General features: G+C 46.0%; 1 protein-coding gene across 2 annotated transcripts in view; it reads right to left on the bottom strand.

The window, feature by feature from the left end:
• The window catches only part of FHL2 (four and a half LIM domains 2), a 79,209-nt gene that overhangs the window by 1,418 nt on the left and 61,099 nt on the right, over positions 1-16,692 (bottom strand). For both annotated transcript variants that reach the window (XM_003922781.4, XM_003922780.4), the window contains exons 3-5: positions 14,356-14,530; positions 8,085-8,254; positions 3,513-3,699 (exon numbers count right to left, since the gene is read on the bottom strand). In XM_003922781.4, the coding sequence (XP_003922830.2) occupies positions 3,513-3,699; positions 8,085-8,254; positions 14,356-14,530 (532 nt within the window). The remainder of the gene's footprint in view (positions 1-3,512; positions 3,700-8,084; positions 8,255-14,355; positions 14,531-16,692) is intronic.

The following is a 16,692-nucleotide window of genomic DNA, read 5'->3' as shown; positions in this document are numbered from 1 at the left end:
GTAATTTATCAAACAGTTCCTATTATAACTTAATTGTTTAGGCTGGTGTTTGGCATTAAATTCTTGCACATGGGGGAGATCTCAGACATAACCCTCCTCAGCAAGTCAGGGACAGGGCTAGGGCCTAAACCCAGGCCTTTTAGTGCAAGTTTCTGTGCCTTTTCTAGTACCTCACTGCCGCTGCTACCAGACTACATACCAGCAAAACTTTTCCACTCTCTTTTCCCAAATATCTTACAGCTTTAACAACAGTTACATCAAATAGAATGCCAATTGCCTTTACCAATTCTAGACACCTAAGGGCTATGGAAGACCCACAAATCACAGCACTCCCTGGCCAGCACTGCAGCAGAACCCAACCATGGTTTTAAGTAAGTTGTCCTAACTTTTCTGCATACCTGAATTATCTGGGAAGCTTTTGAAAAGCCCCATGCCTTAAGTCACAGCTTACGCTGATTAAATCATGACCCAAGCACCAGTCATTTCTAAAGCACCCAGGTGTTTCCAATGAGCAGCCAAGTATTGGAAAGTAAGGCAATACTTTCCCTTGATTTAGGAAGACAGCCTTCTGGGGTTTGAAAAGTGGGTGTTTTTCTTCTCAGTTTATTGATCACTCTAAGTTAGCTACATCAGGAAGGAGCTCCCCTGGCATTTCCACCATTCCACATGTCTCCTTCTTCTCACCTCTGATAAGTCCTGCTACAGCATAGAGCCAGAGGTGAGGAGGAACACTGGCAGAGGGGAGGAGGTAAAGGTGGTAGTGACAGGAGACAAGCAAGGCAGCTGTCCCAGGCTGAAAGTCTTTTAGGAACTCCTCTTTTTCCCTGAAATGCCAGCAAACAGAGCAACTTATAGAAAAGAGAGGCAAGGATAGCCCCAGGGGGATGACTCTTTCTAAAGGGAAGATGTATATACAGTCAATTCCGCTTATTCCTGGAAGCCATGTTTCGTAATGTTCCTGTGCACACTGAATTAGCAAATACTGAACCATTGCTCCTATGAGAAAAACAGGGTTAGGTTCCTATAAGTCTCTGGTCATAAGATTTTCATCAACTCATCAATACAAAATGTTGCTTTGTGTGGCGTGTGTGTTTCTGTTTAAAGATTCCTTATTTAATATATATTGTTGATTCATGAACACTGAACTTATGGCCAACAGCACTATTCATGCTTAAATGAAGCTTATCTAACCTGTATTTTTCTTTGTAAGGCACATCACAGCCTTTTTTTTTTTTTTTTGAGACAGAGTCTCACTCTGTCACCAGGCGCCAGGCTGGAGTGCAGTGGCGTGATCTCAGCTCACTGCAACCTCCTGTAGAGAACAGATGATGTCACACTAAAGTCCTTTAAAAGGTCACCACAATTGCTACACAAATTAGTGACTGGGTGGGGAGAGAAAAGTGTGTATTCTGCAATAACACAGGAGAAGTTTATGATGTGGAGTTGCCAATCCCATTGCATTCACTTGACTGGTTCATCCCTAACAAAGGAAGGTGGCAGACACATGGAGTATCTGGTGGCCTAGCTTTTCTATGTGGCTTTGCAGTATTATTACACAAACACATCTGTGCATCCCCTGTAATCCCAGCACTTTGGGAGGCTGAGGCAGGCAGATCAGGAGGTCAAGAGATCACTGCACATAACAAGTTGGAAAATGTCAACATCCAATTTATTTTTTAAAATTTAAATTTTGTTAAAGAGAAAAAGTAGTAAGGACCTGTTAGAAGCTTAATCTAAACAATCAGTCTTGTACAATTGTTTGGAAATTTCTAAAACTTTAACTGCTGATATGATCTGGCTGTGTCCCCACCCAAATCTCATCTTGAATTGTAGTTCCCATAATCCCCGTGAGTTGTGGGAGGGACCTGGTGGGAGGTGATTTAATCATGGGGGCAATTACCCTCATGCTGTTCTTGTGATACTGAGTTCTCACAAGATCTGATGGTTTTAGAGGGGGCTTTCCCCACTTTTGCTCAGCACTTCTCCTTGCTGCTGCCATGTGAAAAAGGACATGTTTGCTTACCCTTCCTCCATGACTGTAAGTTTCCTGAGACCTCCCCAGTCATGCTGAACTATGAGTCAATTAAACCCATTTCCTTTATAAATTATCCAGTTTCAGGGATGTCTTTATTTGCAGCATGAGAACAGACTAATACAGCTATATTTCAAAGTTGCTCCATATGTTTCCAAACATTAGTCTCTGCTTTTCAAAGAATCAACTCTCCTGTTTTAGAGGAAAGTTTCTTATTTTGTTTCTCCTAGTGTTTTTTCTCAGTGTGACAATAACCACAATTCACATCCATATCTAACATTTTACATTTAAAAATGCTTTTACGTAGATTATATAACTTTATAAAGCTTAATGTTATAAACATTTACCTCAACAGAAGTTACTGCTGAAAACAGCTTTAAAAATGAATATGTTCTGGCAAAAGTCTGCATTTTTTCCCCCAAGGGAAATCTGGTATATAAATGACCAGAAACAGATATTTTAACATAGGTAAAGTGTAAATACTATGATTTTTCTTCATCTTTTAATTTCACATGAAAATGTAATGAGCTCTGGATTATACACGAGAGAACTGTTGAGTGACCTGGGAAGGTGAGTTAGCTAAGTTAAGTGAACTTGGTTCTAGGCCTGAGGGAAAAGAAAGTCAAGTGCAAGCATGCAGGGGATGCACAGATGTGTTTGTGTAATAATACTGCAAAGCCACATAGAAAAGCTAGGCCACCAGATACTCCATGTGTCTGCCACCTTCCTTTGATAGGGACGAACCAGTCAACTGAATGCAATGGGATTGGCAACTCCACATCATAAACTTCTCCTGTGTTATTGCAGAATACACACTTTTCTCTCCCCATCCAGTCACTAGTTTGTGTAGCAATTGTGGTGACCTTTTAAAGGACTTTAGTGTGACATCATCTGTTCTCTACACTGAATTTTTCCAGCCTGCTTAATAGTCTAGTCCAGGAGCCTGGTCTGCCAGCCAGCCAGATTTTTGGCTCTCTCTTAGCCAGATTCTTTTCGGAAATACAATATGCAAAACTCCTCAGAACGTACCCTCTGCCCTCATATAGCTATGGCCTTGTGGCAGAAATTTCCCACTAAGATGCTTTGGAATACAACTGTCCCACTAAGATACTAGGGGACATTTCTAAGAGCACAGCACAGCTGCTAAGCCTGAAGAGGCCTGTGTCCGTTTTTATTGCAGTGTCACAGGCTCACAGACTGCAGTTTTAGAGATAATCCAACCCAAAGCAGAAACTAAACCAGAGCATTGGGCCATGTGGTTTTAAGTGATCAGGTGGGCTGCAGAGGAAGTAATCATTACTTGCTGAAGCATAGCCAGTGCCCCTAGGAGAGGAAAGCAGATAGGCAGAAAAGTCTGCTGTGTCCAGAGCCTTAGGGAGGTCTGGGGAGTTCAGGGATACAAACAGGGTCACATGCTAAAATACTAGGCCTTGCTCAACCTTCCAATTGCTCTTTGAAGTAGGGACCCTGGGACACTCACCACTGATGGGGTTGGTGCAGCCAGCACACTTCTTGGCATACAAGTCACAGAAGCAGTTCAGGCAGTAGGCAAACTCATCGCGAGCCGTGAAGCGCTGCCCACACAGCTGCTTCCTGCAGGCGGTGCACACGAAGCACTCCTTGTGCCAGGGCTGCTCCCGGTAAGTGACCCCTCCTGTGGTGATGGGCTGCAGGGGCGAGGGGGAGAATCAGTGTGGCCTCTTTTCTTGGCAGACATCTTCAGTCTCAGCTACTGCCACTGGACGACGCAAGATCCTCATCCAGAAAACGTCTGGTTTGTTAAGCCACCAAGACACTGCTTTACAAACTTCACAGTCACCCGTTACCCTCATGACACGCTTTCACTCCAGTGTCACAGGCCCTGGCTTTCGCATTAGTGCAACTGGAGCTTGGGGGTTGCCCTCAGCCCTTCCCAAGGATGCCAGGGTTCTAAGGCAGAGGGCGCTTCGGTGGCACTGCCACTTTCCTGAGCAGGGAAGCAGCACAGTGGAGGGGTCGGGATTGAAGACAGCATCAAGGAGACTAGGTTTGATTTCTAACCCTACTCCTTACCAGCCCTGTGGCGGAGGGCAGGTCATAATAAAGATCTCTGCATCTCAGTTTTCTCATCCAGGAAATGAGAGCGATGAGGTTAAAGGAGCAAGTTGATAGGAGTCCTTACTAAGAAGCCTGGCAGGGCAGGTGCGATGGCTCATGCCGGTTATCTCAGGACTTTGGGAGGCCAAGGCTGGTGGATCATTTGAGGTCAAGAGTTCGAGACCAGCCTGGCCAACAAGGCAAAACCTGGTCTCTATTAAAAATGCAAAAAATTAGCTGGGTGTGGTGGCGTGCCTGTAGTCCCAGCTACTCATGAGGCTAAGACAGGAAAATTTCTTGAACCCTGGAAATGGAGATTGCAGTGAGCCAAGATCACACCACCGCACTCCAGGCTGAGCAACAGAGTGAGACTCTGTCTCAAAAACAAAACAAAACAAAAACCCTGGCAAGTGGTAACTGCTCCAACACCACTCATGAGCCTGTCTCTCTGCTGCTCGTGATGAAAGAAGGAAGTGGCTTAAAGGACAGCCAGGACTAGCACCTGCTGATGCCACAAGAAGAGATGGGCATCTTGGAAGTTTTGGGAAAAATAAGCCTAATACCGTCATTCTCACCTGTCTTGAGGTCTTAGAACATCTGTGAGGTGAAGCTGCAAAGCCACATGAGGTGGAACTGGCCATCAGTACCTCAATTTTACCTGGAATTTCTCTCCAAATGTTGCTTCTCACATTCTATTTTAAAATGTGTGCTCAGGGGAGCTGAGGAAACTATCAGAGGAGTGTAGGTGGCCTCAGCTTGGCAGACGAAGGCCATGGAGGATGGAGTCCAAGCTCCTTACAGTCACACTTTTTTGCTTTTTATTTTTTGAGCACTTCAGTATCACCCTTTGGCCTTTACATAAAGCTTATGAAGTAAGAAAGGTATTATCTGAATTTAGGCCGGGCGCGGTGGTTTGCGCCTGTAATCCCAACACTTTGCGGGGCCGAAGCAGGTGGATCACGAGGTCAAGAGATTAAGACCATCCTGGCCATGGTCAAACCCTGTCTCTACTAAAAAAACAAAAATTAGCCGGGCGTGGTGGCATGCGCCTGTGATCCCAGATACTCGGGAGGCTGAGGCGGAAGAATCACTTGAACCCAAGAGGAAGAGGTTGCAGTGAGATGAGATTGCGCCACTGCACTCCAACCTGGTGACGACAGAGCAAGACTCCATCTCAAAAAAAAAAAAGATATTATCTGAATTTTATGGATGAGTAAACTGAGACTCAGAGAAATTAAGAAGTGACTTGCCTAAGAATTCATAGCTGGCAAAGCAGGAGCTAGAATTCTGGACTCCCTTCTATCTTGCATTCTTTTCATTATACCATAATCATAGAGCATCTTCCTGTAAATCACCCCACCGCACAAGAGAACGAACACAAAACACGCTTGGTTGCAACGTATCCATGTGGGTGCAGCAGCCTGTGAGTGTAAGACGCCTCCTCTGCCTGCAACATACATCCCGAGTCCTCCCTCGCTCCGGATTCCAAGCTTCCCACCCACATCAGCTAACTCGATGCCTCTCAGCAGAGCATGACTTGCTCAGAGACTCCTTCCCTAAACACCACCCTGGCCCCACACTCCTCAGATGAGTTGAGGTTCTTCCATTCCACACACGGCTCTTCTCCTCCACAGCACACTTCCCAGTAACTACTGACGGGATTGACATTGGAGTGTACTTCCACCTCGACTACAGTTAGTGTCTGTGTCTTGTCCAGCATCGGATCCCTGAGTGCCTGAGAGGGCCAAGTTCACACTGAGGAATGGATGCTTCTGGCATGAATGTTTGTGTGTGTATTTAATGAACATGTGCACAAAGGCATGCATCCCAGAAGGATGTGTTGCCTTCATTTCTGCAAATGAATAAAGCACATGTTGGAAAGATGAGAGAGGAAGGGCAATTCAAATGAAGTTCCATTAGGTCTCGATGAGAAAAACAAAACAAAATAAAAATATAAAGGAAAGAACAGGGAAGAGAGTTCCTAAAATAAAAGCAGGAATGAGAGCTCACTCTAAGAATAAAGAAAAAAACAGGAGTTCACACCAGTCTGGCCAACATGGTGAGACCCCGTCTCTACTAAAAAAAAAAATACAAAAATTAGCCAGGTGTGGTGGTCGTGCCTGCCTGTAATCCCATCTACTCCGCAGGCTGAGGCAGGAGAATCACTTGAATCTGGGAGGCAGAGGTTGCAGTGAGTTGAGATTGTGCCATTGTACTCTAGCCCAGGTGATGGAGTGAAACTGGCTCAAAAAAAGAAAGAAACAGTGGCATAAGAGAAGAGGAAATAAAGAGAAATAAAATTTAAAATAATAACAGTAATGAACAAATGGGGCTGGGCACAGTGCCTCATGCCTGCAATCCCAGCACTTTGGGAGGCAAAGGTGGCCAATCACCTGAGGTCAGGAGTTCCAAGACCAACCTGGGCAATGTGATGAAACCTTGTCTCAACTAAATATACAAAAAAATCAGCTAGGTATGGTGGTGCGTGCCTGAAATTCCAGCTACCTGGGAGGCTGAGTCAGGAGAAATTGCTTGAACCTGAGAGGCAGGGGGGTTGCAGTGAGCCAAGATCGCGCCACTGCACTTCAACCTGGGCAACAGAGTGAGATTCTGTCTTAAAAAAAAAAAAAAGAAAAAAAAAAAGAACAAGTGGAGACAAGACAGAAGGAAACAAAAGAGAAAGGCTGAATGGAAATTGGTAAGAATACTCAGCACTTAGAAAAGGTACGGGCAAGGTGAGCACATTCTCGCCCAGGTAGCGGTATAGGGGATGTTTCTCCATGGCCCAGAGGCAAGGGTAGAGGTCCCAAGGGTAAAACAGTAGAATCTGGGTGAGCAGAGCTGATAAAAGGATGAGAGCAAACAGAGTCTGTAATGAGTTCTATAGCTGGCACTGCCCAGGGCGAGTGAGCAGTGGGAGGGTGCCACTCCACAGGCTGGCACAAATCCTAACAGCACAGAGACGCTGGAAGCTGTAGCATAATCAATGTTGCATGTGTGTAAGAGCCAGCCGGCACAGCAGAAAACTAAACTATACCCTAAAGTGTACAGGTGGGGGGAATAGGGCAGGTAGGAGAGAGACGGCTTCCTACAGGTGTGCTGTTCTCTTTCCTTCTTTAACCCAAACAGAGCCATGACTGGAACTCCACATTATAGAGTAGATAGGTTTAGTTTTTTTCTTATTTTTTGAGATGAAGTCTCACTCTCTTGCCCAGGTGTGAATGCAAGTAACTCAATCTCAGCTCACTGCAACGTACCTCCCGGGTTCAAGCAATTCTCCTGCCTCAGCCTCCTGAGGAGCTGGGACTACAGGCTTGTGCCATCACACCTGGCTAAGTTTTTTTATTTTTAGTAGAGATGGGGTTTCACTATGTTGCCCAGGCTGGTCTTGAACTCCTAACCTTAGGTAATCTACCAGACTTGGCCTCCCACAGTTCTGGGATTATGGGTGTGAGCCACCATGCACAGCCAGAGTAGACGCATTTAATAAATGATCTGCCCCATATCCATGTGGCCAGACCTTTTCTCCTTTACTTTTTTTCTCACATCGTCTCTCTCTCCTACCCGCTCCCTCCCTTCCTCTCCTCCTTCTTCCTTCCATCTTTCTCTCCCTCTCAAGTTTGCAGTTGTTTTCCTGTTTTATTCATGGAGAGCAGTGAACAAGACAGCTTTGGGATAGTGGCTCCCCTTCCCGCTGACATCAGGTCATCAACATGAAAACATATTCAGAAGTGGTCTAGAAGAGGTCAAGGTTAAACGACTTGCTCACAGAGTGCAACAGTGTTGATGTCTTTGAAAGAAGGATGGGAACACAGACTCAACAGATAAATGCTCAGAATGTAAGGCAGGACAGGCACAGCTCTCATGCCATTCAAGTATCACCAGTATCCTTGTTTTTGGAAAGAGAACTGACAGACACGGACTGTGGAGACAAACCGGCCAGACCATGTGAGGGCCAAGGGGGAATCTGAGATACCTTTTTGCACTGAACGCACTGCATGGCATGTTGTTTCTCATAGCAGGGCACGCAGAAATTCTGATTGTCTTTGGGGATGAAACTCTTGGTTCCAATTGGCTGCTGGCAGCGGTGGCAGATGAAGCAGGTCTCATGCCAGCTGTTGCCCTTGTACTCCATCTTGCGGGTACCTGTCATCAGGGTCAAGAGGAACACAGCAGATGTATGGTTAGAGGGGCATGGAGTCCCAGCAACCCACCTTCAGAGCTTGCTGCCATCTAGTTTTGTGACCAGAGCAAGTCATTCCAGCTCTCGAAGGCTCCCCTCTGAATGGAGACAATTCCACTTTGTACAGGGCAGTGCTGTCTTTTGGTTCAGTACTGTACACCCAGCTCCTAGAATAACACGTGTACATTTTAGGTACTTAACATTTATTCATTGAATATCGTGGTTAGGAATGTTAAATCTAAAAAAAGTTAAGTCTCTCTCAGCAATGCAAAATATAAAGAGAAGTGTGGCATAGCTCCGATGAATTTCTATGGAGCATGAATTTTGAAGTATAGGCTCTGTATTCACCTACTGCACACCTGATAATTAACACCCCATCTGGTTCGCAGCAGGATGGAAATGGCTGGAGTGTGAATGAACCTGGAACCTTGAACCTGATTCAGTGAGCAGCCTCTACAACACTTACTTTACATACTAGCTGTTGAACCACGTTGTGATATATCTTGGTAGTTTCAGGCACTGTGCTAAGTGCTATAATTAAAACCTACATGTAATTTTTTTTTTGTTTTTGTGACAGGGTCTCTCTCTGTCACCCAGGCTGGAGTACAGCGGTGTGATCCTGGCTCACTGCAGCCTTGAACATCTGGACTCCAGGGAAACTCCTGCATCAACCTGAGTAGCTGAAACTACAGGTGCACACCACCATGCCTGGCTGAAATCTACATGTATTATTTGTTCATCCCATTTAGTAACTGCCTAATCCTGTGCCATCTACTATCTTTTGAATAACTATTAGCATTTGATATGTTTCTACCATTTCTCCAAGTGAATCGAGAAGTCCTGGAGAACTCAAATGCTTATGGCTCACCCCCAGCGACCACAGAGCTGGAATCACTGCAAATGATCAGTGTTTGTTGACTGATACTTTTTTCATTTTTGTTTACCAAAAAGAAGCATATCTATTTATAGCAAGGATAATTCCAGATAGGCATATAAACAAGTACCCTTCGTATAAAGCAAATGTGGAGAAAGATCTGGGGAAAGGAGTACCATTTACAAAGACACAGGAAAGTGTTGTAAATGCGCGGAGTAGCCGAGGGGCCCAGACACTGTGTAAGGACCAAATCCAAACTGCTGCCTGCTTTTCAAATCAAGTTTTATTGGAACACAGTCATGCTCATTCATTTACTTCCATCATTTACATCTGCTTTCACACTAGATGGCAAAGTAGAGTGCAGCTGTGTGCAGAGTCGTTTTGTAGTTGCAGTAGGTGAGTAGTTGTGACAGACTATGTGGTCCACAAAGCCCCAAGTATTTATCTGGTTTTTGATGGAAACATGTTGTCAATCCCTGGGGACTGTGGCATCATACATATGACTTCGACTGGGGATTAGGGAGTGATGGGGAATCAAGCCAACAGCGGGACCACCTACTCCAGACCAGGTGGAAGCAGCTGCGGTAACACAGGTGGCTTATAGGTCTACAGACTAGTCTGTAGCTCTCAGCCCCAAAATCTTGTGATCCCAAGGACAAAGCTAGGAGTTGTATTTTAGCTGGCTAGGAAGTTGGTGAGGAAATGTCTGTCCTCCAGTAATTAGGAATATGCTGAGAATTATCACATGATTGTTATTTAGGGTCATGTTCTCAGCTTCCTGTACTTCCAAGACCAGACATTTGAGATTATATAAAATACGCAGGGTGTGTGTTGGGGGACAACGCATGAGAGGGAATTTGGGATGGTGACATGCAGTGATCTTAAAATTCAAAACTAAGCTGTCCAATCTACGGAATTCCATTGTGGGGTAATGAATCCTAAAACAAACATTGCATGAAACAATTGAAATTCAAGTAAAAATAGTGGAAAGACTTTGATGTACACTCCACAAAGATTTTCTTCAGTCTCCACGCATACTTTTATCACTTGCTCTTTGGATCTCTTTCATTCTGATGAAGCAGCCCAGAGGCCAAAGGATTTTGCCAATGAATATGGTGCAATTATGACTGTCACTAAGACCCCACGCAAGAGCGTGCATGGCATCTTGGCGAGTTCCGAAATAAGTCTTATCAGATCAACACCAGTGCGAGGCCAACTGCACGTGCAGGGAATGCACAGGGTTCCCGGCACCGCAGGGATGTGGCGCGTGCTCAGGAGGCATGGTGACAGCAGTGGCCGCAGGCCTGCGTGGTCATATGCAGCAACGCCTGCAGGTGGCAGGAGCATTCCTTCTCCTAACTCAATTGCACACTGAACCAAGTCTCTCGCAGACAGAAGCGCAGTCTTGAAGAAGGGATGTCTTAATCTGATTCAAATAGTCAAATGAGGCTGGCTGCAGTGCCTCAGCCCTATCATCCTAGTACTTCGGAAAGCTGAGGCGGGAGATCTCTTGAGCCCAGAAGTTGGCCACCCGCCTGGGCAACATAGGGAGTCCCTGTCTCTATCAAAAAAAAAAAAAAAAAAATTAGCCAGGTGTGGTGGTGTACACCTGTGGTGCTAGATATGCAGGAGGCTGAGGTGGGAGGATGATTTGAGCCAGAGAGGTCAAGGCTGCGGTGAGCAGTGATCACACCACTACCCTCCAGCCTGAGTGAAATCCTGTCTCAAAAGAAAAGTCAAACAAGGAACCAGACATTTGGTTGCAGGGTTGGAGACAGTATCCCTACTGGAGTCTGTTCAGAGGCAGTGGTGCATCTGTAAGCAATGTCTGCTAACCGGGGAGTGAGAGCTGGTAAACCCCAGCACTGGGGTTTCTGATGGTATTCCAGTTTCCTGATTAGTCATCAGGAAACTGACTTGTATTGGGGTGTAGAGCTGGTGGGTGAGTTTTTCACTAGTCCTATAAATATAAATTCACTGTGAAAGCTGTGCACTGATGCTATAACCCATATTTATCTTGAATGGGTTCTAGCACATTTAAAAATCAAACCAAGGCTAGCAAATGCTTTGATTCAGTGTTCTGTTGGTGGTGGTTGTTTGTTTTGCATTCACCAGGATTCTTCTAGATGCCCTGTCTTTGGTGCCCAGTCTGTTTCTTCTGGCAGAGGCACCTGTAAAATGGGGATGAAGACATCCAACTCGGGACACTGAAGGTGAAATGGGATTCTGTAAAGCAGCAGAGCATCTGGCCCTGTGCGTGCGCTCAGGGGCTGGTAGCTGTGACTGTGTTGTTATTATTACTACACAGCATTTCTTACCATAGAGCCTGAATTCCAGCTTCCCTCTTTCCTTAGTACAAGAGACTGGAGGCCAGTTAATTCTCAAATATTCAGTACAGGTTACCTCTCACTGAACATTGGGTTTTTACTTCTTATCTAATCATGTTTGTCTTTTCTTTCCCTCCCCAGTAAATACTAAGAGAAAGAGAAGGTGTGATAGTTAATTTTATATGTCCGTGTGGCTGGGCTATGGTACCCAGTTGTTTGGTCAAAGAACAGGTTACTTGCTGCCGTGAAGGTGTTTCTTGGATGTGATTAACATCGAAGCCGGTAGACTTCATGTGCAGCACACTACCCAGGCATCAGGGCCGGGCTTTGTCTAATCGGTGGTAGGCCTTAAGAGCAAAGACTAAAACTTTCCTGAAGGGCAACTGATTCTTTCCAGACTGCAAGAAAGAAACGCTGCCTGAGTTTCCAGACTGCCGCCCTATGGAATTCAAATGCTACCATTTAGAACCGCAGTATCATCTCTTCCCTGAACCTCAAGACTGCTGGCCTATTCTACAGATTCCAGAGTTATCGGCCTCCACAGTCACATAAGCCAATCCCTTGAAATAAATAAATCTTTTTCTCTCTCCATATGTGTGTGTGTGTGTGTGTGTGTGTGTGTGTGTGTGTGTGTATGTGTATATATATATATATATATATCTTCGATTCATTCTGCTTTCTGGAGAACCTAACACAGAAAGTCAAGACCAGTGAAAAATTCAAAATCGGAGAAATGGAGAAATATGCATACTTTCTATATCGTGGTTGGTGCTAACAGTTAAAGTCTTTTTTTTTTTTTTTTTTTTAAAGACGGATTCTCACCACATTGGTCAGGCTGGTCTCAAACTTCTGACCTCAGGTGATCCACCCACCTCAGCCTCCCAAAGTGCTGGGATTACAAGCGTGAGCCACCGTGCTCCTAGTCTTAAACAGCCCCTAGAGTCCCCAGTGGAAGCTTCCTTGGGTCCTTGTTCAGAAGACTAGTAAGGATTTAATTTGTTTTTCAATTAATGTCGTGGTTCTTAGTGCTACCGGGAGTGCTGTCTCTGCAGTGACTCCTGTGGGGCAGGACACAGGTCAGCCTGGCTTTCTACTGCCTTCAGTTCTCTTTCGTACTGTCACACAGCACTGGGGCCCAAGTTTCCAACCTCTGCAGGATCCCGGGGATCTCGGAAGAAGCCTTCTTGCCTGGAGCTGCCCCATCTAAAGTCACCATGCAGCCCTTCCAGCTGTCTTCCTTTACAGCTGCCCACAGGGCTGTGTCAGCCTGGGCATTTTTGTTCCTTGCCATAGTGTGTCACAGTTGTTTTTGAGTTGTATTAACCAGAGAAATGTAGTAGCAGTAAGAAACCATCTTATTAAAAGTCAAATTATCTCCTTGCCTTTTTAAAAATGATACTTTTTTTTTTTTGAGACAGAGTCTTGCTCTTGCTTTGTTGCCAGGCACCAGGCTGGAGTGAAGTGGCACGATCTCAGCTCATTGCAACTTCCACCTCCCAGGTTCAAGCAATTCTCCTGCCTCAGTCTCCCAAGTAGATGAGACTAAAGGCATACACCACCACGCCCAGCTAATTTTTATATTTTAGTAGAAACTGGGTTTCACCATGTTAGCCAGGTCTCAATCTCTTAACCTCATGATCCACCCACCTCTGCTTCCCAAAGTGCTGGATTATAGGTATGAGCCACCGTACCTGGCCAATACTTCTTATCCTGCATGTCTTCTTTTTTTTTTTTTTTTCCAAGATGGAGTCTCACTTTGTTGCTCAGGCTAGGGTGCAATGGCGTGATCTCAGCTCACTGCAACCTCCTTTAGCCTCCTGGGTTCAAGCAATTCTCCTGCCTCAGCCTCCCCGGTACCTGGGGCTACAGGCGCCCACCACCATGCCCAACTAATTTTTGTATTTTTAGTAAAGATGGGGTTTCACCATGTTGGCCAGGCTGGTCTTGAACTCCTGACCTTGTGATCCACCCACCTTGGCCTCACAAAGTGCTGGGATTACAGGCATGAGCCACCACATCCAACATCTTACAAACACCCAGAAACTCTAGCGGCAGAGTCTTCCGCTAGAGTGAGAGTTTGACACTAGATGGTCGCTTGGCTTTCGTTCTCCTCATATGTGCCCATGGGAGTGCAGCTACTGTAGGACATGGGTGGATGCAGAAGGCTGCCTTAGTTTTAAAAATTAATATCCGATCTACTGAGTCCACAAACTCAAACCCCTCAGCTTCAGATCTTCTTACACATCTTGCTATTGCATTTGCTAAATAACTTCCCCCCTCCCACTCCCCACCCCACACACAGAAACCACAAGGGTCACAGACCCATCAACACACAAGGCACCTTTATTGCCATCCTTGGCACTTGGCCCAGTTGTGGCTGTGCCCTTTTAACTGTCTGCCTAGAACGCCAACTCTACAGGGGCAGAGGACCAGGTGAGCCTCGGCTCACACCCTATCAACGCTCAGCTGCAGCCCAGTGCCCGACACACAAGGGTGCCATGCACACTTGCTGAAATAACTAAGTACAAATTCAGCAAGAAGAGAAGAAAAGAGAAAGTATCTATGGTGGTGGGAAAATGGGGGCTGATGCAAGAGACATATTTTTAAGGGGAATGCCTACCATTCACTTACTATAATAATTCAGCTGCAGAACACCACAGCATAAAATTCCGTTCCTGCCCATGATAGAACTCGTATGTCCCTGCTTCATAAGTACTCTAAACACTCCTCTGTAGTTCAAGGTCAAACTGGAAAGTCAACACGAGTGTCTGGAAGCAAGTCAATGTGAACCAGGGGGTCAGAGGAACCTGCACAAGGCCTGAAGCTAGACTGGTTCACGCATGAGAAAGGAGTGTCTCCTGACCTGGCATGATGGTCTTCTTGCATTCCTGGCATTTGGACGAGTACTCGTTGGAATAGCAGTCTGTACAGAGCAGCTGGTCCTCCTTGGCAGCAAAGGGCTTGTCCACCAGAGAGCTTCTGCACTGCGAGCAGTGGAAACAGGCTTCATGCCAGTGCCGATCCTTGTAGGACAAGTCCTGTGGGACCAGACCACACAAGACAATCAGAGGCAGGGTGGAAGTGCTTGGACCCACAGCATAGGGGCCCCTTGCGAACCTGCAGAGCAAACAAGGAATGAAGGAGGGCTGGGGCACCCTAATCCACCCACAGTCACGCACCAGGACCACCTAACTGCTGAAATCAGCGAGACCAGTCTATTTCTCTCTTGCTGCATTTTGGAGCAACAAGTTAGATAGATGTGCATGCAGGCACATGGCTCTGTATGAAAGAAGCTTCTGAAAAACAAAGGGATTTCCCTTAGGTATGGCCTTCAAGAAAGAGAAACAGAAAATGTGAACATGTATCAATGCGTCTCATATCACATGCAGTGACAGAGAAACAGACTGCAAGAGGAGTTCTGGGCTGAGGGAGCTCTGCCCAACTGAAATCACTGTGGTCACCAACATGGCAGAAAGGCTCTGGGTGTCGGAATGTTCAGAGGAGGAGGCCCAAAGACTGCTTGGTGGGAGAGGATCAGGAGAGACTGCTCGTGTGGGTGCCGCTTCTGTGGGTAGCAGTGAGCTCGGGGAGGAGGGGAATTTCAGGCAGACAAAGAGCAGAGACAGAAGATCTGGGGACCGGAAGCCTATCAGGCTGGAGGGACCACAGGTCAAGGGCAAGGTGGGAGGACCCCCGGCCAGGCTGGTCCGGGATATGTGACTGCCTTTCTGCCTTTTATGCCTGCATAGAGTTTCCGTTGATCCTGAAGGCAGTGGTGAGCTGCTTTTCAACAGGAGAGTGAAGTGCTCAGACTGAGGGGATGGGTAAGGACGTGGAAGTGGAGAGGGGTGAGGGTGGGAGAAGTGAGACAAAAACTGGGCACAGATGGGAGAAGCACTGAGAAGATAGACACAAGCTTTTGAGTAAAAGATGAGATAGAGAAAGGAGCCCCACAGAAAACTCGACTCCATACTTGGCTTGATGTTGCCTGAGGAGTAAGAGAACCTTCCATATCTGCCTTTTAAAAATGACACACAGCATTTTTAAAGTGCCAATACAAAATTAAAATAACAATCTATTTATGTCCAGCTTTATCTTAGAAAGGATATTTTTCTATTGCTGTCTTTGTTTTCCCAGCTCTGACCCCAAATCATCGTCCATTTATTAATGAGGGAGAAACAGAATATTAGGCTCTGCAGAGTTTCCTGGGCCGGCTTCCAGTTGGTAGGTATCCTGAACAGGTCGTGGGAGGGCTGTTCATGCGATGGCCATGCAGAAGAGCTGCCCATGTTGTCTCTGTTACTGAAACCGAAGTCAAAGCTGGAGTTGTGCTGAGCGTAGGATGTGAAAACATGGATCCTGGACTTGATTAGAAAGTCCTAAAACACCAACTAAATTCGGAACCCAAACTAGAACAGCTCTCTTTTGCTAAAATCTCTCTTTCTTTCTCTCTTCCCGTGCGTGTGTGTTTGTTTTCCCTGAACCAAACTAAAGTTATTTGATTTGGTGTTCTCTTTGCGCATTTTGTTTTAGTTCAAGGAATTTAAAAAATGTGAACTCTCAGCCACTATGAAGACAGTTATGACTTTGGCCTCTGTGAGGGGCACCCTCTTGCAGTATCCCTGTTGGAAGTTTGCCTCCTAGAACATCTGGGAATAGGATTATTGCTGACACGAGATGATAAAGAATTAAGATGAGGCCGGGCATGGTGGCTCACGCCTGTAATCCCAGCTCTTTGGGAGGCCAAGGTGGGTGGATCACCCGAGGTCAGGAGTTTGAGACCAGCCTGGCCAACATGGTGAAACTCTATCCCTACTAAAAATACAAAAAGTAACTAGGTGTGATGGTGCGTGCCTGTAGTCTCAGCTACTTGGGAAGTTGGGGTGGGAGAATCACTTGAACCTGGGAGGTGGAGGTTGCACAGTCTGGGCAACAGAGGGAGACTCTGTAAAGCCGTACTGAATGCCGTTGTTTCTGTGGGATTAGTTCTCGTTTAAGCCCAGCACCTCTGGGTATCATGGGTCCCGAGAGGTAGGCACTGCCTCTCAGGGGAACTCAGGGAGAGCTTGCTGAAATGCCCAGGCCCTCTCCATCCTTGAAAATCCAAACTGATATGGACTGGGAGTTGGGGGCAAGGTGCTAACCTGTCTTTTGTATCTTTAGCTTAACATATTTTAAGAAATCTGAGGGGAAAATCACT

This window comes from Saimiri boliviensis, chromosome 1 (assembly GCF_048565385.1).
Source record: "Saimiri boliviensis isolate mSaiBol1 chromosome 1, mSaiBol1.pri, whole genome shotgun sequence".
Taxonomy (NCBI): domain Eukaryota; kingdom Metazoa; phylum Chordata; class Mammalia; order Primates; family Cebidae; genus Saimiri; species Saimiri boliviensis.
The sequence above is the reverse complement of the archived record's forward strand: the minus strand, read 5'-3'. Positions and strand labels throughout refer to the sequence as shown.